The sequence below is a fragment of the Mizuhopecten yessoensis genome, unplaced genomic scaffold (genome assembly GCF_002113885.1).
Source record: "Mizuhopecten yessoensis strain PY_sf001 unplaced genomic scaffold, ASM211388v2 scaffold6647, whole genome shotgun sequence".
Classification (NCBI taxonomy): Eukaryota; Metazoa; Mollusca; class Bivalvia; order Pectinida; family Pectinidae; genus Mizuhopecten; species Mizuhopecten yessoensis.
This window is the reverse complement of record NW_018406654.1, coordinates 637,362-663,170: the sequence shown is the minus strand read 5'-3', so window position 1 is coordinate 663,170 and position 25,809 is coordinate 637,362. Positions and strand designations below refer to the sequence as shown.

Below are 25,809 nucleotides of genomic sequence, written 5' to 3'. Positions count from 1 at the left end.
TGACTGTTCCTCAAATAGCCATGAAACAAATGTATACTATCGAAAAATATATTTTTGTATAATTTTTAGTACTTTTGGGTATGACTGCACAGTGGACCACATCTTTACTCAAGGATTAAAAAAATATAATCATAATTTTTAGAGTGTAATAAAAATGTATTGCTAATTTAAGTACTGTTATTGAATAACGAAAGAGGCAAAAAAAACCAATTCGATACGATACACAAGAAAGTATCGTGATACGATACAAAACGATATATCGTCGAGCCCTAGACTATTTCACTATCATCCGTTTATAGATTTATCGTTAAATTATCTAGGTCACTAGTTAAACTCACGAAAGACATATTTCTATCAAGTCCTTACCCGAATTCGCCGAGTTTCCCCTTAATATCCCCTAATCAATCAAAATGCTAATTTTGTATTCGTGAGTCGACCAACTGTCATTTCCAATGCCTCATGTCATCTATTTGATTTTTTTTCTACGAACTGGCGGCTACTGCTGACATATTGCTGGCTCCTTAACGGAGCCGTGATTTTCGCACGTGAGATGTGGACATGTTAGCTTAATTTTATAAAACGTCTGAGCAAAATGTCCTTTTTCATTCTGCTGTAATTGGAATTCCTTTTTCAACAAAACAGATATTTTTTATTTTCTTCACGTTTTCTGCGTTTCACCAAAAATCAAAAAGTTTGTTTAGAAATGGAAAGTATTTTTAAGATGAAGTCTCATTTTGTTCCTTCTAAATTACCGTCGAAATTGGAGATATTAAATATAATAAGTTTGAGCAAGTTCCAGTATGTCATTTTCAAATGATAATGTCGTAAACTTCAAGAATTAACTCTTAATTATGTTTAATATCCTTTATATGCCAGTTACATTGATTTGACTTGTGAAGTGCACACATAACATATTTAACTATCCATAACTCGAGCACCCTGTGTGTGATTCATCGCTTGCATTTTACATCATGACATACTTATACCTGTGTTTTACGTCATCACATATATATACATGTGCATTACGTCATCACATATGTATATATGTGCGTTACGTCATCACATATGTATACACGTGCGCTACGTCATAACATATGTATAAGAGAATGTGTATGACATCATCAAAATGAGTATACCATTACCACACGGCACTGTAGTATTATGTCAACAATGTGTATTTTATTTATAGTACGAAATAATTACGTCACATTCATTGTACGTGTATGTGTAATACGTCATCAGAAATGAGTCGTGTAATACAAACATGTGCATTACATCAGAATCCCGACTTTCAGACTAACCAGTCTTTCTTGGCCATTCTTGTAATTATGACATTATTGGGTATCGCTGTCACGCGTAACGTAATGGGGCGTTTCACAGAACGCGCACGCGGAAGTGAGCGACCTCATATGACCTTGACCTTAATTCTCTTGATAAAAAAAGTCTGCAAAACCGCTAATGAAAGCGACAGTCCTTATCAAGGTTTCAACCGGGTGAAAACAACTCTACACGGTACATGATTTGCCTAATGAGATTTCTTTCGGATTTCAGTTTAAGTCTATATCGATGTACGTGTATCAATTAATTTCAACAGATCAGAAAGTAGAGGATGGAATTTGCAGGTTAGAATTGTCCCCTTAAACATATCCCTAAAACGGATATTTAAGCATTGCATTTTGTTGATATGACATTTACGGTCAAAATGAATGCCACATGTTTGCAGGCAAGCATCGTAATGAGAGTTAATGCAAATCAAATTAAAAAACTTTTTGCAGGAACTCCATTGATGAGGATGTGAAGAACCTTTTGTTGGTAGTTGTCGTGACGTCATAATATTTTCATGTAAAACGCGTTGGCAACGCCATTGACAATAAGTTTTGTCACTTCAAATAAAAGATGTTTTAATAAATTTAATATATAGAACAATTATTGTTTCTTGTTAAAATTCAGTCGTTTTACTTTATATGATAAATAATGTTCATGATCTAACATGTATTTTTTCGTGTCATCAAATAGAGGGCGCAAAAGCAAATCTTCAAGTCTGCAGGGGCTTCCCACATAAAAGTCGCCTCTTACGGTACATGCAGTGGGTAACAGCACGTGTATTCTTTACTCAATGCCCGACCTGCAGGGGTGACCAGGGGAAATAAACTAGCCTGTCAAAATTCTTTAAAACCATGTTTTTCCTTTCCATGCCTTTTTATTTTCGAACCTATGACTCAGAAGTTTTGCAACATCTGCCCACTTCCCTCTTTCAGAACAGTCTTGGGAACACCCAATGTTAGGAACACGTGATAAACAAACCAAGGAAGAATTATTCTACGTGTAGAAATTAGGTCAAAGCGACGGAGATTGTATAACAAATCAATTCTACAAAATGCCAATTTGCTGTCTGTCGAAAGTCCACCATGTGTTATGCACAGATTTACCACGCAAATATTTGGTCATATTTTGTTCAAATGTCAAGAGCTCACGTTACCAAGATCCATAAAACATTGTAAATGTCAAGCGTTTAGATGACCAGGATTTTAGCATCAGTGCGAGTGTCATTTCAAACCATCAGTGTATGCTCTATGCAAACGTGGGAATGATAAATTAAATTGGTTTTTTTATCTGTATAAACCTTTAACTTGTCAATATATAAACACACTTCGAAAGTTCCAAATGAAGTAAATTCAGGTTGAGAGTATTTCGTAAAATGCTTTCTGCCGTAAAAATGGTAAAATAGCATACATATACCTAACAAATGATTACTTAAGGACTATGATAACTAGTAAAGCATCTCACAGTCCGTTAGAAAAAGAGAATGTGTAAAAAAAATTGCTTCACTTTCTTTCAGTTCTGTTAATTAATAAGATAAATTGTTGCTAATTTGCTAATTTTTCATCATTATTCATGTCCGCTTCCGATGATATCGACCGCTTCCGGGTCAAATATTAGGAAAACCAAGAGTCAGTCCGAACCTGCGGTCCGTTTTCAAAATTCAGAATATTTGCTTTGGTCATCTGCGGAAAACACATACATAGAAAATAAACTAGAAAAAGAATGACGGACTAGACGATCTTAAAAATAAAAATCAATGAACAGAACACAAGATCGATTAATGGAAATTGACACTGGTGACAGATTCTACATGAGCGTTTGACGTTAGTTTGAATAAGAACAACGCAGGAAGGAAAAAGATTGAAATATTTTTTAAGGTTGTGTTTGTAATGAATGCACCATGAGATATGAATGTGCACGATAAAAATGTTATAGTATCGTTGTTCTCCCATCAAACTTCAGATTTGCCCTCGAGTAATATATCAGGCCTACATGATTTCGACCCTCGTGCCTGGAGTAGAAATAGGGAGCCCAGATATGTCCGACATGAAAGCCGTCAAAATATATCCTCTTAATTTATTATAGATAAAATTATGAAATACTGTTTCACAACATGTATGAATCATTAATGTTGGCCCGGATATTAGCACGCGGGGTTCTTAGTGTGAGAGGAAACCGGAGTACTCGAAGAAAACCTAAGTGATTGTGCAGGTGACCACCTACTTTTCACGTCCGATCGGGGAATCGAATTCCGGCCGCCTTGGTGAAAGGCGAGTGCGTTATTCACTGCGCGACTTGATCATGACCACATATGTTATATATTTAATATATTTGTCTCGCGTTTGGAAGGTTTAGAGCGTCTATTGACAGTCTTTGTGATTCCGCATTAAACTTGATATTTTTATTTCTCTCTTTGTGAAAATCCATTATTAAATGTCACGCGGTATGACTAAGTTTATTAAATTTTCATATTTCGAAAAAGTATGACGTTGGGTTCTAGATTTACGAGTAAATAACAGATTCAATTTTAAATGTTAACAGAGGGAAAATGCCGAAGCGATACTCATTTCCATGGGAATGTCCGCATTGTCTAGAATGCATGCCCGTGCATAAATATCGCATTATGTTTTTGCAGAAATACATTCGTCAATAAACAATGCGACTTGCGAATATATCGCAATTTCATTTTAAATTCATTTATCTATATATCATAGATCTATAATTTAATTCAGTCTGAGAGATTTATGTCTGCTCAAATATATGTGTGTATACACCTTACCGGCAAGTAAGCGATATTTTTTTAACTTTCAATTTAGGAATATTATATACAAATATGACTTTCGTTATAAGTATATTATAAGCCAATAATATCATGAGTTATCAGATCAATGTGATCGATGTATTTCTACTTTCGTTTTAGGCATATTATACACCATAACATGATAAATCGAATCAAGGCGGTTGATTTATTTCTACTTATATTTATATATATAAAGATATGTTTTGTTTTCGTGTTTCAGGCTGTGCATTCCTCACATATTGCAGTAGAGACAGTGCTCTGAATGCCCAGCAGGCGTTACACGAACAAAAAACATTACCAGGGGTAAGTCCAATTAATTAACTTAAACATCAATTAATTCATTTCTTTTTACATCATCTTTTGTTTTTGCATTCATTCTTTTCCACGGAAGAAACGGAGGTCAACACATCTCCTACCATCCTGGATGCCATCTTTATTGATGTTATCATGATTAAACATTTCAACATATCACTGTCAGTGATGTGTACGTCGCCAGAATTATCCCGTTGTCACAAAACTTCATCGATTTGGTCTCCAATGCATATCTTCTTCTGATTGCGTCAGGTTTGATATTTGACTAAAGTTTCATCTATGACAATACACCAGAGATTGTATGTAGATTATTCGAAGAAGAATTACATAATAATTCTTGAAGTTTGTGTTTTAAGTGTCCCCTCTATTGAGGACGATATGGCCTCGTTTTGGATGAGGAATGCAACAGCAACTGAGAAGAAAAGGAAAATACTTACCGATTTTTATCGTGAGGGTTAAGTTTTAGAAAGAAAAGGAGATTATAACGGAAAAAACGTCTAAACGGCATTCAAACAACCCGATCGCATTTAGTGAAGTTACAGCTTTCAAAGTAAAATGAATCCTCAAAACAAATCAAAATAATCTGTCTTAACAAATCCATAGCAATTCATGCATATCAGATGTTCTAGAATTGCTTGTATCTATATTTGTAATTCCTTATCATGCGGCCAACTTTACACGCAACTGTGGCAGCGTGCGATTTGGTTCCATACCGGTATCCGTCTGTTCTGTCAATTTGATTAGACGCGTTTTTCCCTTTACTTTTCATTTTTATTAGACGTGCCTAAGAATTAGACATGAACTTTTCTATGCTCTTGAGTTTAATCAGAGGCGTCTCTCTTACTATTCAATTTAATAGGTCGCGCCTTTTTCCATTTATCAGACGCATCTTTCTTTTTCTATTCAGTATAATAAGACCCGTCTTTTGATTAGACATGTACTTTTCTATTCTCTTGAGTGGTTTTAAAAGCGTCATTCCCTTTCTATTCTGTTTGATAAGAATAGCCTCTTTCCATTGATCTATTCAGTATAATAAGACGTGTCTTTTTTATTAGACACGTCTTTTATTGTTGTGCTTAATTTTATTAGACGCATATTCTCCTATTAATAAGAGGCGTCTGTTGTTTTATTCGGCAAACGTTTTGCTTTATCTTCAAACACGATATTTCAAATTGTCAAGCAAATGTTTAGTCTGCCTGATGGGAATTGCGAAACTATTACTTTCGCGCGCCATTAAGCTTCTACAGCGAGGCAAGCGGCCTGAAAAACCCAAATTATAAAGAGATCTAGAAGTGCTCAAATTCAGCATGACTCTTCTGCTCCAGGAGCTGTTATCAGCTTTTCAGTAATGTCTGATCAAGCTGATACATGCATTTTGTAACACGACTAAGAAGTAGGACGAACTGCCGCGTTAACGCAGAAATACAGGACAAAATTGTGTGAACATGCCCAAGTAATACAATATATCAGTTGGGATGTCTAGAGTGTCTGCAGATACCGAAGACGTTCGGATAGTATTTCATTATGGTCGCCGTACCACTGCCAACAAATGGATTTTTATTCTATTTTCCTTATTTTTTTCTCTTTTTTTTTTTCGGCGTTAGTGAAGTTTTGATAAAGCATTTCTGAAATGAAATCCATACTTTGCGGCAAATTTATAAAAAAAAAATAAGGATGGAATAAACAGAAAATAAATATGAACATATGCGTTTTGTCTGTAAAAATAATACAACGGTGCTAAACCAGTGCTCGTATTCATGAAACCGTATTCATGCTCAAGCATGGATTCTGTTCTCAAACCAACTTTCTTGTAACTCACTTAAATCATGTCAAACGATCAAAAAGTCGAATGCAACTAATGAAAACAGTATTCGGCTTTATGTCTCTTCAAGTTTTTTTCCCAAATAATCTATAACCGGAACAAACAATTAGGCTTGAGCACAAAATCCGTGCTTGAGCATGAGAAAGATTTGATGAATACGGGCACTGGATTCGAACCATGGACCTCTGATTATGATAGAGTCTTTCTACCCAACTTAGCTATCTTTTACAGTGAGGTTAAATAAAGTACCAATATTGTTGTTGTACGTCGGAAATCGAGGTTCTATCATCAAGATAGCCCAAACACGTCTGGGCGCTATATAATATAAACTTCATTTATTTTTACAACAAATTATGAAAACAAAAAATCCAATCGGAATAAGATCCTAAAATACGTACTTGACAGAATCGTTTTCCCCTCAGATGGTGTACTTTTCATATGTTCTATTGGTGTTGCGATACAATTTTTTTTTAAATTAAAAGCGATGAGAATTAAAATAAGGTACGGACAAAGGGATTTCCCTTTTTTAAACCTTACTCATAACGTTAAGCGTGGCATTGGTACTGAAGGGAATTAGCTTACAACATATTCGCTGCGAAATGCTTGAGTTCATTCCTGATGGTACAGAAATGGCTATTATTTCAGTTAACACATAATGTATCATAAACCGGTGTTAGCGCTGACTCGATGCTATATTTACCAGAACGAACCAGGTAACTCGATCAGAACGCCGGAATAAATCTTTCAACAGACAGGGGGTCATTGTCAGAACGTAACACGAGAAACATCACATTCTTCTGTGTTCGTGGGAGTAGGTCGGTCGAATTGGGAGCGATCCAAATCGACTGAAGCGCAGATCAATCTGTATCAGTAACGAATGCTATCCTAGTCTTACTTTTACTTTTTTTTTTTAATATTCCACTGACCATCCTAAGTCTGTTTTTTTTTGTAAAGATCCAAGTGCTATCAATATGGCCTAAATATAGCGGCTATGTGCTCGGTTGGTGCAACGGATAGCGCACCAGAATCGAAGCAAGGCCCGTTAGGGTTCGATTTCCCGATCTGACGTAAAACGAAATTCGAGGTCACCACCCGGCCACGATAAGTGTTTCCAGATCAAAGCCCATTTGCGCTGCTTAAGAGTTTAAAATATAATGAGTTTGATTTTAATTTATTAACATTAAAACCTTACTCCTTTAAGAAAAAGCTATTGCATGTTGACTTGGGTAAAATACATTATATTTGTATAAATAAAAAAGCCAGTCAGAGCTATGTGAATGTGTTACATGTAATAAAACGTGTTTGTTGGCCCAAAGAGAAGTACATGTACTAACTTAAATAATGTGTTTCTGCTACTGCCTTTACCGTTATTAGTGTATTCTATCTCATAGCAAGACATGTCACACAAAATAGATAATCCCGGATCAAACATTAAATACGAAGGGAGATAACCCGTGCATTTCGAGAGACATAAAGGGAGATAATCCGGCCGCGCGGGTGGTCCCAATGAATACGAAACAATTGACTTTTCCCTAATAGTCTCTCATCTTTTATTCATGCAGTGTGGTTGTCTTGGCTCGGTCGTAGAGCATAATGTGACGGCGCTTATCGATTATAGCTACGAAGGTTATGCCGTATCTGGGTCGCTACAGTGTTTTTCTCAATGAAATCGTTTTCATTCATACGCTCTGTGCATCGATTATTTGATTATAACACCGTAAAATGTTGACGGGACACTTCTTGACGTACACAGCAGAAATCAAGGTTATTTCATATGTACATTCAATGAAAAGATCTATTTCTTCTTATGGTCGCAGAATATGTTCTTTTTCTGTCTTGTCCTTTGGAGGGAGTAAAGAAACTGATATTGATCTGATATCAGATTGAAACAACTGAAATTGTTAAAAAAAAAAAATTGTCCGGAATTTTTTTTCTGCAATTTTTTAGTCTTTTTGTCTGTCCCTCTCACCACCTTCCATAACCTAATACTTAATCGTTTGTTCCGGTTAGACCAAACAGTGTTGATGAAACATTAAGACTTTTAGAGTAGTAAAAAGTATCACAGGTGAGGGGATTTTTACAAATAGTTGAATTGTAGTATATTTTTGTTTTAATTTCGATCCAAGGGTATCTTTAAGCGATATAATTCTTAAAGTCGATTTATATACCCGAAAGATATCCCTCGAAAATGTATAAAACATATATCAATGTCCCTTTCTTGGTAAATGTGTGTGGCCACTATATCCTATAGCATCAGTGACGTAATTTAAATAAGATAACGTTCATAGAAATACATCAAGGGAGATAACTCTAACACAAATCACATGCACGTCAATGGTATAAGGTAGCTTACACCTTTAAATATTCATGATTTTTTTTCAAAGAAAATTTCGAGTTACTGACATGTTTGTCAGATAAATGTACAAACATAAATACAAAAAACAACTAGTAACACCTCGTTATATTGCTACCATTTGTCAAAAAACAATTCGACAGCTTAAAGAGATTTATCTTATTTATTTAGCGATTTATCAAAGATGGCTCTACAAATTGAAGAAAAACGAAAGTATGGACTTTGAAAATTGCGGCCATCGTCTAGATGCAATGACCTTTTTCATAAAGAGGCTTTGCTGTTTATTGATTTGCATAAATTTTCTTCAACTGATCATCGTTAGATATCGTTACAACAATTATACAATATTTAAATTTACACACCCGCCCTTTATCGGCAGTAAATATTTTGAAAAATGGAAACTTTAATAGCTTTATTTATCAAAGATTTTCTAAATTGTCGATTGATAACACCAATTACAATTAAGTTTCGGTGTTCGGGTGGAGCAGTGGTTAGCGCACTTGCCTTTCACCAAGGCGGCCGGGATTCGATTCCCCGATCGGATGTGAAAAGGTATGCGGTCACCTGTCCGATATTGTGGGTTTACTCCGGGTTCTCTTGTTTCCTCCCACAGTAAGACCCCCGTTGAAGTAAGTTGAAGAGTAGTCGTGAGTCCCCGTCGTAAAGTCCACATGTAGTTAATACAACGTTAATGTCTCACTATTAATACATTAATCAAACTAAAACGTAAACTTTGTTTGTTTACGAATGTATCCATGGTTTACATCTTTGTTCGGGAAACATATGTGAAGTTTTGTTTTTACTGTAGATTTGTGGGGGTTTTTTCCACGCAAAGAAATCGAATGGCCCCGAACAGTTTACAAACTATCGGGACAGGATTCTAAGAACAGCACAACGCGTATAACCACGTGATGATATTACTGTAATTGTTGTATTTTTATTTAATAATTTTTAATTTTTAAACAACAAGAAAACATTGATTAATTGCTTTGAAATACCGAAACACAGCAGAAACACATTTGTAAGACATTTGGAACATATTTAAGTTTTATTATTTATTTTTCAATTAAACCGGTAACAGCCAAGCAGATGCGCACATGTCCTTATTGAACGCGAATGGAGCGAGTAGGTCGCTCATTACCGGGGTACATCTAGTGTAAATTGACCTCACCGATACAAATAACCTGAATGATCAAGGGCGTTTCTGTACAACGAATCAAGATCGTACCAGACGCTTGTTACTCTAAGTAAACCCAGTACTAGCGCAAGCTGGGAGCAGAGTCGACACCATACGTCTTTAAATTAGAAAGTTTTCATCTTTTGCCTTTTAGCTCTGGTCTTAATGTGCATCTTGTGTTCGCTTTAATCACAAGCACGTGGCGACTTTTGTAAAACATGCCTCTGTTTCAATTATAACCACGTGACCAGATTCCGGGTCTGGCAGAAGCTTTGAAGTAATGATCTGTTTTAAATTGTGTATATAACTATTTCACGCATGTGAAAATGTTCAGAGGAAAAGATCTTATTATAGTTTACAAGTACACCAATAGGCAAGCTTGTAAGTGTATATGGACCTTAGAGTGCTTGGGCCATTTGTAAAAAAAAAAAGCGTTTTATTGTCGAAAAATGTTTTACATCTTTTAACCATCAACTTGTAAATCTACATGACATAAATATTTTTCCAAGATTAGCAAATATTTGTTTTTATTTTCTAAAAATACGATGGAAAATACCTTCAGAACATTAGTATGAAAGTAAATGACCTACATATTATGTTTTATCGTTGGATGATGTTGTGATTACCACGTACTCTAATAATGATACCGCCTGTACTATATTCTTTTGATCACAATCCCAGTATCGTATCTCCATTCAATCGGATTCGACTGGATGATTAACTACGACAAAGTATTTACATTTTTTATGCTTTTTGAATGCAAATTATATCACATGGTTTGGTTGTAACCCCAAACCCCAACCTCCCGACTCCCCGCCACAACGATTTTTAAACCAAAAATATGTGAACCAGGAAAAAGGAAAAGTACAGGGTAAAAAAATGAATTTAAACATACTTTCATCTATATAATAATTCTTGGGAAAATTGATGCATAAAATGTGTAAACCATGTAATAGTCAAAATCGATTTAGACCCCCCCCNAGGTTCATTTGTCTGTAAACGTCCCAGAAACTTACCAAACAAACAGATTAGTCTGTCGGCTTTTAGATAATATCATTAGGCGCCTTAAACTATGTAAGTACTGATTCCTGTTGTTAAAGTTTACTCATTACACACCGATCTTAATGTCGATGCTCCTTTACCGGATCGTCTGCAGACTGTGGACAATTTCCTTCATAAACACAGACTGGTTCTCTGAGGAAAATGATTTCAAACGGGTTTTTATTTTTACCTCACGCTTTGCGTGGTTTTACTTTTAGAACTAAGTGGCCTTTTCCGTTGTAATGATTATGCTTCGAAAATTTAATGGATCGGTATGACGTCACCGAGTCATTTGAAAATCTGTCCACTTCACTACCTCCTTAAACAAGTTTCTCTTGGGTACACCTAAGAGATAAGTACTTAAAAAAATCGGAAATAGTGCGGCCGTTTGGCAAAGGACAAGCAGACACTGGTCTCCCATTCAATCTTATCTAAGGAACAGTTGCGACTTCCAAAATATATCTATCCAACTAAACCCCTCTTTACATTATTTCTACTTTCACGTTCATAAACTGTATAGATCAGTAGTTTACAGTAGGCGTGGATTTCAATGCGGGTTACTTTATTGAGTGACACTTTTTACCTGTCCTATCCGCCCCCTGATCATTCCTGTATTATATCCTGTGTATTCCGATATCTTTTTCTGATACGAATCCTAGGTATTTCGGCACTATTTTTGTTAACCCACTGCATTATCTGTCCCCTAAGCATTACAGCATCACGACTCATCGACCTTTGAGTATTACAACATACAGTCAAAAGTGAGACCTTATTAGTCCGACGTCCTGTCTAATCCATCATAATGTACATGTAATACAATTTCTACTGAAACCGGAAAATACTTTCTGTCTTACAACAATTTGTCTTAAATGATAACACGTTGTCTACAACAGAGTATCCTATAAGAAAGGTTAATGTGACAGATATGGTGTTTTCCACAGGGTGTCAGATAAGCCAGGTTGATGTAACATAGATGTTGTGTTCAACAATGTGTCAGATTAGCAAGGTTAAAGTAACATAGATGTTGTGTTCAACAATGTGTCAGATTAGACAGGTTAATTTGACAGATATGTTGTGTTCAACAGTGTGTCAGATGAACCAGGTTAATGTAACATAGATGTTGTGTTTAACAATGTGTCAGATTAGACAGGTTTATATAATAAATATGTTGTGTCCCACAGGATTTCAAATTAGACAGGTTAATTTGACTAATTGATATGTCAGATTAGACAGGATCCACTGTATCTCTAAGCTATCTCATGAGAATATGAAGCATTATGCAAATGACTCATTTCATCACTAGATCTGAATATTCATGACAGAAGTAGTACGGTTCAATATCAATGTCTCTTTTGAAGGCTATCATATATTTAAAAATATCTTTGGTTTTGATAATTTGGCAATTATTTTGTTTAATGTTGGCGTTTAATGCATTTGTTGTTGATAATTTTGTCAATAGAATATATATAACTAGCCAAATTGAATATACCCTTGAATTGTAAATGTCAATTAATTTTGTGACACGCATTTCAAGGTTAGCTTTTTAAACCAAGTGAAACTCGTTCATATGTTTCAATTTTGTCACACGTGGAAAAGGAAACAAACCAAATGTGACTTCCTTTCAACCTCGTTATGCAAGGATACAACGTTTAAGTCATAACAATAACAAATCGAAGGTTTCCATGAGGAGGGGGGAAATATCGGATGATTTACCCCCCCCCCCCCCCCCCCTCTTTGGTTGCCTCCGTAATTCAGTCACCTTCAAAATAGCCCCCAAATCGTGGTTAAGTTAAGAAAGTAAAGGGGTCTACCACAATCCCCACCCCATCCCCCACAAATGAGGGGGACCCCTTCCAAAAAGGGATTTGTCCTTGATAAATGCCTTTTTTACATTATCATTTATTTCACATCATTCAGCGTGATTAGATTCGAAATACAATCTTGAAATATCAAGAACCTTAAATTCTATCTATAGTAGATCACTGCTTAAAAAAAAATTTCACCGAAGCAATCTTTTAAGACATTTTCTCGTTTCTGAGATAAAACGCAGACTATACATTGGTGAAATTTACTAACAAATGTTTTCTATTTCTTTTGGTGTTTTTTTGTTGAAATTCCATTACAAATTAATTTATCTGTATATACATTCTGATAACAGCCAGGACACTTAACATAGCATGTTCGTCTTTTTTTTTTATCATTACGGACTCGTTTTTGTGTACAAGTTTGATATACCGATTTTTATTGTTAAAATATTTTGTGTAAATTCTTATCATGACTTGACTGTACGATAACTTTTGCTGACATCTTATGTTATCATTTGTTAATATCAGATTCACATATGAGTTGTCAATCAAAATACAGAGTAAAGAAAACGAACAGTTTTAATAGTCAAACTTGAAGAAAATTAAAACCGAAATTTAACCAAGAATTCAAGAATTTGTTATGTTCCGGAAGTGCTTTGAATACTAACTGCATGCGCATACTCTGCGGGGTATTGTATTGTCATAACTACGCGTAATCTGCGGGGTATTGTATTGTCATAACTACGCGTGCTCTGCGAGGTATTGCATTGTCATAACTACGTGTGCTCCGCGGTGTATTGCATTGTCATAACTACGTGTGCTCTGCGGGGTATTGTATTGTCATAACTACGCGTGCTCTGCGGGGTATTGCATTGTCATAACTACGCGTGCTCTGCGGGGTATTGTATTGTCATAACCACGCGTGCTCTGCGGGGTATTGCATTGAAATGATTACGCGTGCTCTGTAAGCTATTGTATTGTCATAACTACGCGTGCTCTGCGGGGTATTGCATTGAAATGATTCCGCGTGCTCTTAGGATCTGCGCCATTATTTAAATGTGCGTGCTCACTTATTACAGATTTCATCATACAAATTAAAAAATAATTTTATATTCAAGTGACATGAGCAATCAAGATCAACGATGAACACCTATATATATATATATGTGTGTACTCTACCGCGTGCTCTTAGGATCAGCGCCATTATTTAAATGTGCGTGCTCACTTATTACAGATTTCATCATACAAATTAAAAAATAATTTTATATTCAAGTGACATGAGCAATCAAGATCAACGATGAACACCTATATATATATATATGTGTGTACTCTATTTATGACGTCACAAATAGATTAAAATCGCCCGGAGAGCCGTTAGATGGGCGAAAGTACTAGCGAAATTTAGTCTTCGGCATCTTGTTTTATTTATATACATGTATATATATCCCATTTTTTTTTGAGATTTTTGTTCGCTTGCAACGACCAAATCATGTCCTGTCACTCTTACAGTTCTACACCAGTAAACCTCCCTGATATCTCCTCATCCATCCAGGGCTCTTAATACCCTGGTACCTACGTTTCATTTTGCCCCCCTATTCAGTTTGGAGTTGGGCCATGCTACGTCCAAGGGTACGATTATTGCAATGTATCGACATTTTTTAAAAACTGTATTGTTAATGAAATTAAACAAATCAACTTTTACAATCATTATCTTAACTGGTCGTGTTATCGTTACGCGACCTTAAATAACTTGACGGCAGAAATCTTCCTCCGTCTGAATATTAGCAGTAGTCTGACAATTTTGCGCATGCGCAGAACCTTCGTCCTGTCAGACACCGGTCTGTGTACGTCGTAATTTTTTTTTGTACTGAGCTAAATACTGTTCCCCCGTCTGTGGTGAGAACAAATTGCCACAATAAAAAGATTTTAGCCGAAGACATGTTTATGGTGCCAGAGAAAATGAGTTGTTATGGAAACTAGCCTAAGGGGAGTGATATTTGTATTGTTGTGCCATAAAACATATTTTAAAATGAAGTTTAAATGGGTTCTGTATCACGTCCGTGCTTCAATTTGACAAAAACTGTCAAACGGGAGCAGGTTCCTTATCTATCGGAAAACATATATACAGGCATATATCACGGCTACGTCGTATCTGAGAAAATAGCCTGTTGTTTCCATCAGATAGCGCCATTCGTCCGGCCTCTGTTTCAAAAAGCCGCATTTTTACGAGGACACTGAAAGAGTAGGTAATGCGTTTAGTACGAAGCTTTGTACTGGTTGACAGCCTTGCCGGGCCTTTCTAATTTCCTGAGGCGAGACGGCATTGCAGGATCCGGATTTCGACAGAGGAAGCTCTCAGTCTCTATTGAGTGAATATCCGCTAGACTTGAATACTTATTACCGATGAATAATGTGTTATGGTGCTTTTGAGTGGGCGTGTAGAAAAGGGAAGAATGGACGTGTCAAAATTGCATTACTGTAGGAATTCCGGAACAAGGCACAAATTCCGTTTCAGAAATTATATTTTATGTGGCAACAAAAGTCCTTTCCTTGAAATAAATTATATTTTATAGCCTTGCCACAAATTATGCAAACGAAATCGCTATATTGTTTTTTTTTTATATATATATTTATAAGTACGCTATTTATCGTAAAGTAGATCGTGCTATAAACTATAAACTGACCAACTTCGGCCTAGTTCGGTATTTGTCGGAGGCAATTGATCACGCATAAGCAACACGAATGTCAATTGGACAAAGCAAAACCAACATGAAGCTCTACCGCGCTTCGTTAAATTTTCCTTTGTCCAGTTGTCACCCATATTGCCTTTGAATGCCAATTAAAAACAGTTCAACTTTTATATAAACTTCCGGTTCACTACTGCACACGTTTCGTTAATTGAACCTGCTTCCTGTTCCAGGATCATATGTGATATGAACGCTGTTCTGAAGACCCCGGTGCGCTAACATTCGGGACAATAAAAGTGATAAATATAAGTTGCAATAACTTGATTCAAAATTGTTATAAAGTTTATATATACATTACATAAAGGTTCTTGAAGACTTATATTTCCTATTCCTACCGTTTCCAACATTTGCAGTTCCAAATACGACAGCATTACACACACCACAACCAAAAGCCGTAATCTTAGGTCCGGATACGTTTTAGATATTGTTTGTATTCTATGTCATTTCCGGTTGTAAAGTAAACATATCAGATTCATTCCGGAAAGTTGGTTTCATACTTAGTTCCAAACGTCACTTGGTCAGTAGGGTAATGTCACGTGACGTTCTGCTTTGAATGTCCTATATTAAATGACCTTGTAGTTTATCTAAGAATATGTTGGTGTTTTCATTGAGTGAACTTGTGTAAGAACTAATAAGATGTGAATTTGTAATAGATGAAAGAGACATTTCATAAAATTTCTTACGTTATGGAAATTCTTTAGAATTTTTCTATTTATAAAATACCTGTACATTCGAAGTGTAACCTACAAACAGCTACTTATTTATATTTTTAATGGCAAACACAAACAATAATTGAGGAAAACAGTACGGACGCGTTTGCCTTAATGAGAAGCACAAGCTCTGGCGCCAGTCAGCCAGGTTGTACACGGATGTATGTAGAAACCCCTATTGCCGTCAGGTTCGCGTTTCTTGTTGGTTTTACGATTTTCAGCATTTCGGTCGCTTTTAATTTCATATATCTAATTTATGGTAGAATTAATGCCGGTACCGAGACGTTATATAGCAACGTTCTTAACACAATGCTACAAGGAAAGAACATTAATTAAATCAAGATTTTAATCAGCATGAAAGAAAACCCGAAATAATTAGATTTTCACATTTTGGAGAATGTGTAACCCGTACTTTTAATACTTTAATGTCTGCTATTCAAAGCACCGGAAACATAACTTTAAAATATTGTTATTGGTTTGAACAACATTTCCTACTAGTTCAAAGATGTTAAATTGATGATATGGATAAATTTAATTTTCGGGGTAGTGTGATTTTCACGAATTAAGTTTTTGCAATCCACGAATACAATTTTACACGGCAAAAAATAGCACGCATACATAATATATGAATAGATAAACTAGAAGTTATATCTACATTTTATATGACGTCAGAGGCGCAATTTAAACAAAGCATGAAGTAATTATTTTTTATTGTGTTTTCAATTTTGTTCTTTATTTTTTGTATGTTTGTTTTGTTTTGTTTTGGTTAACTCGAGAATAGAACACCACAAACACACGATTTTATACAGCATTTGTAACCTAAAACTATTGTCAGTTGATGAACTTTATATTTTGTCTATCGATTTATGACCATAACCCGCCTTCCTGATCTAGCAAGACTCATTAAGGATCCCTGCCCCTCTGCACTTTGGTTTTCGTATATACAGTAACCAGTAGTCTCCCCTCGTTTTCATGCTCAAGCATGGATTCTGTGCTCAAACTAACTTTTCGGCCTTAAGTTTCCTCAATGTGTTTTCTGAAACGTTAAAAAATAAGATGTTTTATTAATTTGTAACAAGAATGAGGAATTCAGCATGATATCGGTTTCACGAGTACGGGACCAGGACTTGTACCGCTGACCAGGAAACTCAGTCTGTTAGAGAGACAGTATGACAATAGGTACTGGGTTCGAATCCCTGTCTAGACCCTCAGGCTCCAGTTTCATCAACGTTCCTGAACTTTAAGGAGCTCCATAAACCGGCTTTCCCCTTAAATTTAAGGAATCCCTTAGTAATTTCAAGTTTAGGAAACATTTTAAGTTAAGGAACATTGATGAAACCGGGGTCTGCATTAATCTAATATAAATGAACACTGAATATAGTTTGCTTGTTTAGTTATAACTTTTCAGTTTAAACCAGCAATGTTTGATTTTCTTTTCAGAAATCAATTTATCAAAGCTATAGTCTTGCCGGGAAACAAAATAAAATGGGTAGTTACAGTTTGTGGCAGTGGTAAGGGGATCCTTAATTAATCTTGTGTTACAGCGATCAAGGTGTATTCAGATAGCACGGGACCGGATTCAATTTGAAGACAAAACGCTTCAAATTATCTGATGCACATGAGTTAATTAAGTTCTTGTTCGTGACTGGTAACCATAGCAACACGACAAAACTAATGTCATTATTTGATCAGCCGCTGAATCAACGATATCTGTCTCTCTTTTATTGCCCTGACGACGGTAGACTGTTGAAACTATAGGTCGTTGGATCTGTGTTTCTTTTTAGTTTATTTTTTAGAAATTATCTGGAATACCACTTAAATGAGTGTGATCCGTTTAATGTTGCTTTCATGAATGATATTCCTGTTTGTTAGATGTAATCCTTTATTCCGCTTAAATGGATATGCTTCCATTTTTAACAAGCGATTTTTGATTCCGCTTAAACGACAGATGTGACCTGTGATTCAGCCATAAGGAAAATATTATGAAATTCCGCTTAATTGGTTGTCTTTCCTTTTTAGTGATTTTGATTAGTATATCCTCATCAATGAAGATTGAGATCTCTTATTTCGCTTTTATTAATGTGATCTTAAATTCCGCTTAAATGAAAACGATATGTAATACGCTTCTATGAATGATGTGAACTGTAATTTCGCTTAAATGAATACCTTGAGCTGTACTTACGCTTTGATGTATGTGGTTTGAAATTCCAGTCAAGGTACATTATACTTCGTAATGTGTAACTCATCTCAAAAGGATTTTTTGTTTTTGAACTTGGTTGAAATCTAGTGCATATACACGTACTTCTTGTTTTGTAATGATGTTATACAAGATCTTTTGTTTCCTCCTTTTGTGTATGTGTTCCATTACAAACACACACAATCTATCTCCACAAGTGCATTTTGACAACCGGAAATTGATTTCCAAATCTTTACGTTATTGGTAACTAAAGTCGGGACAAATACCTCCATGGCTATTAAGGGATTTTGTTTCCCTACCGACTGCATTTTAAGACAACATGTCTGACGGTTAATGCGTCAATCTTCCCTGCTCTCGTGTTTGATTGAGATCTATATCCTTGTAAGAACATGTATTTACATAACCGTCTGCTGTAATGTAGACTATTCGGGTGTTTCCGTCGTGCTGTTAAAGTAGTCGGCGACCAATCAAGTTTTGACAACAAATTCAAATTTTGTCGGTGGAAATTCCCGAACATAAAAAAGCAATATGCAAATCGTTCTGCCCTATCGATTTTCTTCAGTACCAAAGATTCAATTACCACCAGTTTACTTTACAAAGATTGTTTCCCTTGTGATCAGGTAAAAGTGCAAACCCATTTACTTTACAGCCTCACCATCATTCAAAGATGAAGCTTTAAAAGCGTTAAGCGTTTTCTTAAGACTGGTTTATTTACAGGTGTCTTTATGTTGGTCCTTAATTAAGTTTGCACTCAAGTCTCGACAGCCTAGATACCAGAATTATCCGGAGCCACGAACATCCAGCCACCACTAAATCGGAGCCTTGAAAAGCGGCGTCTAGTAATCCGTAGCATTTTTAATCCCGACACAACTTATGCATAACCTTGTTAATCCCTCGCCATAAATCTAATCGAACGCCCATTAATCCGGAACCTCGATAATTAGCCAATGCTCCAATGATGCCACTGCCCGTGAGAGTTAATACCACCAATAGTGATTGCTAATGCAACCTCAAGTAATTATACATGCCACCACTAACGATGGTAAATACCACCCCTAATGATGGTAAATACCACCACTAATTATGGTAAATACCACCACTAATGATGGTAAATGCCACCCCTAATGATGGTAAATGCCACCACTAATGATGGTAAATGCCACCACTAACGATGGTAAATACCACCACAGTGATGGTAAATACCTACCCTAATGATGGTAAATGCCACCCCTAATGATGGTAAATACCACCCCTAATGATGGTAAATACCACCACAGTGATGGTAAATACCACCCCTAATGATGGTAAATACCACTACTAATTATGGTAAATGCCACCACTAATAATGGTTAATGCCACCACTAATGATGGTAAATGCCACCACTAATAATGGTAAATGCCACCACTAATGATGGTAAATGCAACCACTAATGATGGTAAATGCCACCTAACGATGGTAAATACCACACCACAGTGATGATGAATACCACCCCTAATGATGGTAAATGCCACCACTAATGATGGTAAATACCACCAGGAATTATGGTAAATACCACCCCTAATTATGGTAAATACCACCACTAATTATGGTAAATACCACTACTAACGATGGTAAATACCACCCCTAATGATGGTAAATACCACCACTAATTATGGTAAATACCACCACTAATTATGGTAAATACCACTACTAACGATGGTAAATACCACCCCTAATGATGGTAAATACCACCACTAATTATGGTAAATACCACCACTAATAATGGTAAATACCACCACAGTGATGGTAAATACCACCCCAAATGATGGTAAATGCCACCCCTAATGATGGTAAATGCCATCACTAACGATGGTAAATACCACAACTAATGATGGTATATGCCACCCCCAATGATGGTAAATACCACCCCCAATGATGGTAAATACCACCCCCAATGATGGTAAATGCCATCAACTAATGATGGTAAATACCACCCCTAATAAATGCCACACAAATGATGGTAAATACCACCATTTATGATGGTAAATACCACCCTTAATGATGATAAATACCACCCCTAATGATGGTAAATGCCACCCATTATGGTGGCAAATGACACACCTAATGATGGTAAATACCACCCCTAATGATGGTAAATACAACCCCCAATGATGGTAAATGCCACCAACAATGATGGTAAATACCACCCCTAATGAATGCCACCCAATGATGATAAATACCACCACTAATGATGGTAAATACCACCACTAATGATGGTAAATACCACCCCTAATGATCGTAAATGACACACCTAATGATGGTAAATGCCACCACTAATGATGGTAAATACCACTCCTAATAAATGCCACCCCTAATGATGATAAATACCACCAGTAATGATGGTAAATACCACCCCTAATGATGGTAAATGCCACACTAATGATGGTAAATGACACCCCTAATGATGGTAAATGCCACCACTTTGATGGTAAATACCACCACTAATGATGGTAAATACCACTCTTATGATGGTGAATGGCACCACTTTGATGGTAAATACCACCACTAATATGTTAAATGTCACCCTTAATGATGGTAAATGCCACCACTAATATTGGTTAATGCCACCACTAAAGATGGGAATTACCACCACTAATGATGGCAAATGCCACCCCTAATATCGGTAAATGCCACAAATAAAGATGGGAAATACGAACACTAATGATGGCAAATGCCACCCCTAATGATGGTAAATGCCACTCAATGATGGTAAATGCCACCCCTAATGATGGTAAATGGCACCACTTATGATGTTAAATGCCACCCTTAATGATGGTAAATGCCTCCACTAATGATGGTAAATGCCACCACTAATGATGGTAAATGCCACCACTTATGATGGTAAATGCCACCACTAATGATGGTAAATGCCACCACTAATGATGGTAAATGCCATCACTAATGAAGGTGAATGCCACTCAATGCTGGTAAATGGCACCACTAATGATGGTAAATGCCACCACTAATGAAGGTGAATGCCACTAAATGATGGTAAATGGCACCACTAATTATGGTAAATGGCACCACTAATGTTGGTAAATGCCACCACTAATAATGCTAAATGCCACCACTATTGATGGTAAATGCCACCACTAGTAATGGTAAATGCCACCACTATTGATGGTAAATGCCACCACTAATGATGGTAAATACCACCACTAATAATGGGTAATGCCACGACTTATGATGGTAAATGCCCCCACTAGTAATGGTAAATTCCACCACTATTGATGGTAAATGCCACCTCTAATGATGGTAAATGCCACGACTAATGATGGTAAATGTCACCACTATCGATGGTAAATGCCACCAATAGTAATGGTAAATGCCACCACTAATGATGGTAAATGCCACCACTAATGATGGTTAATGCCACCAATAGTAATGGTAAATGCCACCACTAATGACGGTAAATATCACCACTATCGATGGTTAATGCCACCACTAATAATGGTAAATGCCACCACTAATGATGGTAAATGCCACCAATAGTAATGGTAAATGCCACCACTAATGATGGTAAATATCACCACTATCGATGGTTAATGCCCCCACTAATAATGGTAAATGCCACCAATTATGATGGTAAATGCCACCACTAATGATGGTAAATGCCACCACTTATGATTGTAAATATCACCATTATCGATGGTTAATGCCACCACTAATAATGGTAAATGCCACCAATTATGATGGTAAATGCCACCACTAATGATGGTAAATGCAACCACTAATGATGGTAAATGCCACCACTAATGATGGTAAATGCCACCACTAGTAATGGTAAATGCCCCCACTAATGATGGTAAATGCCACCACTAATGATTGTAAATGCCACCACTAATAATGGGTAATGCCACGACTTATGATGGTAAATCCCACCACTAATGATGGTAAATGCCACCACTAATGATGGTAAATGCCACAACTTATGATGGTAAATATCACCACTATCGATGGTTAATGCCACCACTAATAATGGTAAATGCCACCACTTATGATGGTAAATGCCACCACTAATGGTGGTAAATGCCACCACTAATGATGGTAAATGCCACCACTAGTAATGGTAAATGCCCCCACTAATGATGGTAAATGCCCCCACTAATGATGGTAAATGCCCCCACTAATAATGGGTAATGCCACAATGATGATAAATACCACCACTAATGATGGTAAATACCACCACTAATGATGGTAAATGCCACCACTAATGATGGTAAATGCCACCACTTATGATGGTAAATATCACCACTATCGATGGTTAATATCACCACTAATAATGGTAAATGCCACCACTTATGATGGTAAATGCCACCACTAGTAATGGTAACTGCCACCACTAATGATGGTAAATGCCACCACTTATGATGGTAAATGCCACCACTGACGATGGTAAATGCCACCACTTATGATGGTAAATACCACCACTAGTAATGATAAATGCAACCACTAATGATGGTAAATGCCACCACTAATTATGGTAAATGCCACCACTAATGGTGGTAAATGCCACCACTAATAATAGTAAATTTTACCACAATGATTATAAATGCCACCATGCACTAATGATGGCAAGATTTCAAAATCTTGAGATCACAGTGATGATCTAAATGTAATACATCTTGTAAAACTAAGAACAGTTTTTTTTATGCCGTTTTCGTTTTCGTCTTCTTTCGTTTGATACATTGAAAGCATGCGGATTAGCTATATTGTTCTTACACTTATCTTTGAAATCGCACGAGTTTAAGAAACCAAATGGCTTATAAACCTTGTCAGCATCAAGAATTGTATCTGAAAACTGATTACATTACAGGGAAAGAATATAAAAACAGTGCATTAGTTGAATATTTAACGATGCAGATAAGTATACCTGATGCTTCTAATCTTTAGAGTTCCATCATTTTTTTTTTGAATTTGAATTTGAATATATATTTATTGTAAATATCAAAACATTGATTTTATTCTGAAGTATAAAAATCAAAATCAAACTGTGTATGAAACTGACAATCTATTTACAGTTCCATGAAATTGATTCTTTCGAATTTAAATTTATTTATTGTACACATCTAAACATTGATTTTTTTCTAAAGTTTTGAAATAAAAATCAAACTGTGTATGTCTGTGATTCAAACTGACAATCTATTTCAGATAAAACTACAGGTTGTTATTTACATTTTTACTAACTTAATAGAAAATCAAATTTTCGTCACTCATCATGTTAACGGGACTTCATTTAACTTGATTCTAATTTCGGTTGTTTCAAATAACATTTTATCGAAGGGAAACGCTACTAGCTCTTGAAATTTAAAGTGAGCATATTAATTCTAGAATTGCAAATGGCCACTATCAGGAACATTTTCTTTTTTTTATAATTCCTGTCGCTTATGCAAGTCGAATTAATTCCAAGATTAAAATACAGCTGTGACAGTCTTCATTATTTTATATAGGCGATAATTCAAATGTTCACTTTTATTACTTTTCTTTAAAATGTAAATGTAGACTTGGTATTAGCTGATTAGACATTCACAGGAAATGACAGGACATTTGAAAGGTACACTTTACACACATAGTTTGATGACGCAATTGAAAGGCAAACAAAAAATGATGACTCATTTGAGAGATGCACAAACAACATACAATAATAAAATTGCAGTCCAAAATATTTCATAAAAACAGTATAAATACTTAGTATCAGCTGATAAGAAGTACACAGGCACTGATAGTACACAAAGTTTGATGACGCAATTGAAAGGCACACAAAAAAAATGATGACTCATTTGAGAGAAGCACAAACACATACAATGATAAACTTGCTGTAAAAAACATATTTATGGGAGATAACTCTAGTTCTGGTGTAATATATAATTTCAGATACATCCTTATGTTAGGTCACATCATGGCATTCCCCTCTTGCATAAAAAAAAAAAATCAAACTTGAGACGTGTCAATTTCAAAAGGACTCTTAAAATGTCCATGATCAACACAATGATGAATGGGAGACTGCATGAATAAATGTTTAAAGAATAGTTGTGAAAATTGTAATGTGTATCAATTATTTTTTAAGCAGGGTCGCAATACTTAATGAATGTTTGCATGACAAATATAATTTAAAATCAAGAGTCGTGTCAGTTTCACAGGGACACGTGACATATAGGCGATCAATCATTGTGCACTTTTACAATAGTTTCGCATTGACATAATTGCTACTAAAATGATTTTTTTCTCCAAATATTGAAAAAAAAATGCATTAACGTTTGATTGTGTACTTTTTCGTTAAAAAGGAAACTTGATACACATTTGAATTGTCCTTTAACCAATCAATATACTTGTTACACAGAGTGACATGTTTATTATCCAATCAATGGTCTCGTTGTATCAATATTTGCTCCGTCTGTCTCGATTTTGTTCTATGTCAGGAATAAAACACATTTGACAATTCAGTTGTTTGAACAGACCGCAAAAACGTCGCTATCGGCAAAGTTTGCTTGAATAAATGCATTTTTGAACTCAATAGAAGTGCATTATTTTGTAATAATATATCCTTAAAAATTGATTGGCAGACACACAAAAGAAAAACCAAACAAAAGTAAGTGGAACATGAGCTATTTTCAGGATAAACGTTTCTTGGACTAAATGTGGCCCCGTTCATGACGTTTTCTGGAAAATTCAGCAAAATATATCGGCTCAATCGAAAGAAGACCCATAAAACCTTCATTTTTATCGTGAATTCAATAAAATCGTTAAATATGTATTAAGATCTATTTTCGCTGACTAACGAACTATATATATACTTTTGATTGGTATGGTTTGTTTGTGTTTTACGTCCTATTAACAGATACGGTCATTTAGGGCGTGCCAGGTTTTGGTGGCGGAGGAAAGCCAGTGTTTCCGGAGAAAAAGCACCGACCTGCGGTCAGTACCTGGTGACAGCCCCACGTATAGGCCTCGAACCAACGACCCAGTAGTGGAGGGTTAGTGGTAGCAGAATGTCAGACGACTTAAACCCTTGGCCACCGCGGCCCCATATATATACAAAACAATGCTTTATTATGGAAGTAAAAAAAAAGCATAGATTCAGTTACATAACAAAATGTAGATAAGTATAAACAAAAGTTTTAAAGCTTTGTCAGAAGTATTAACTTCGTTTGATAGTTGCTGACTGGACTTCTGTAAGGGGCTATCCGCCGACATCGCACAGTATAATCTAAACTGTCTTAACTTTAAACGAGACAAAATTTCAGCAATGGGTTAGTGGAAACTTTATAACAAATACTATCAATGTGATAAAAATATTGAACAGCAGATCCTTATTAACAACGACTGCTGTGGTGTCCTTTACAATAAACCATTATCAGTAGTGTATTATCTCCGTAAGCTAGACCCTTATCAACAGTGCCTGGTTTTGTTTCTCCATCATAACAGATCCTTATCAACAGTGCCTGGTTTTGTTTCTCCATCATAACAGATCCTTATAAACAG

The 25,809-nt window shown here is 35.9% G+C and overlaps 1 protein-coding gene across 1 annotated transcript in view; it reads left to right on the top strand.

Moving 5' to 3' along the window:
- The window catches only part of LOC110452370 (CUGBP Elav-like family member 4), a 96,060-nt gene extending 70,754 nt beyond the window's left edge, over positions 1-25,306 (top strand). Inside the window, exons 2-3 of the mRNA XM_021500847.1 lie at positions 4,344-4,426; positions 25,166-25,306. Of these exons, the coding sequence (XP_021356522.1) occupies positions 4,344-4,426; positions 25,166-25,306 (224 nt within the window). The remainder of the gene's footprint in view (positions 1-4,343; positions 4,427-25,165) is intronic.
- The last annotated feature ends 503 nt before the right edge of the window (positions 25,307-25,809 follow it).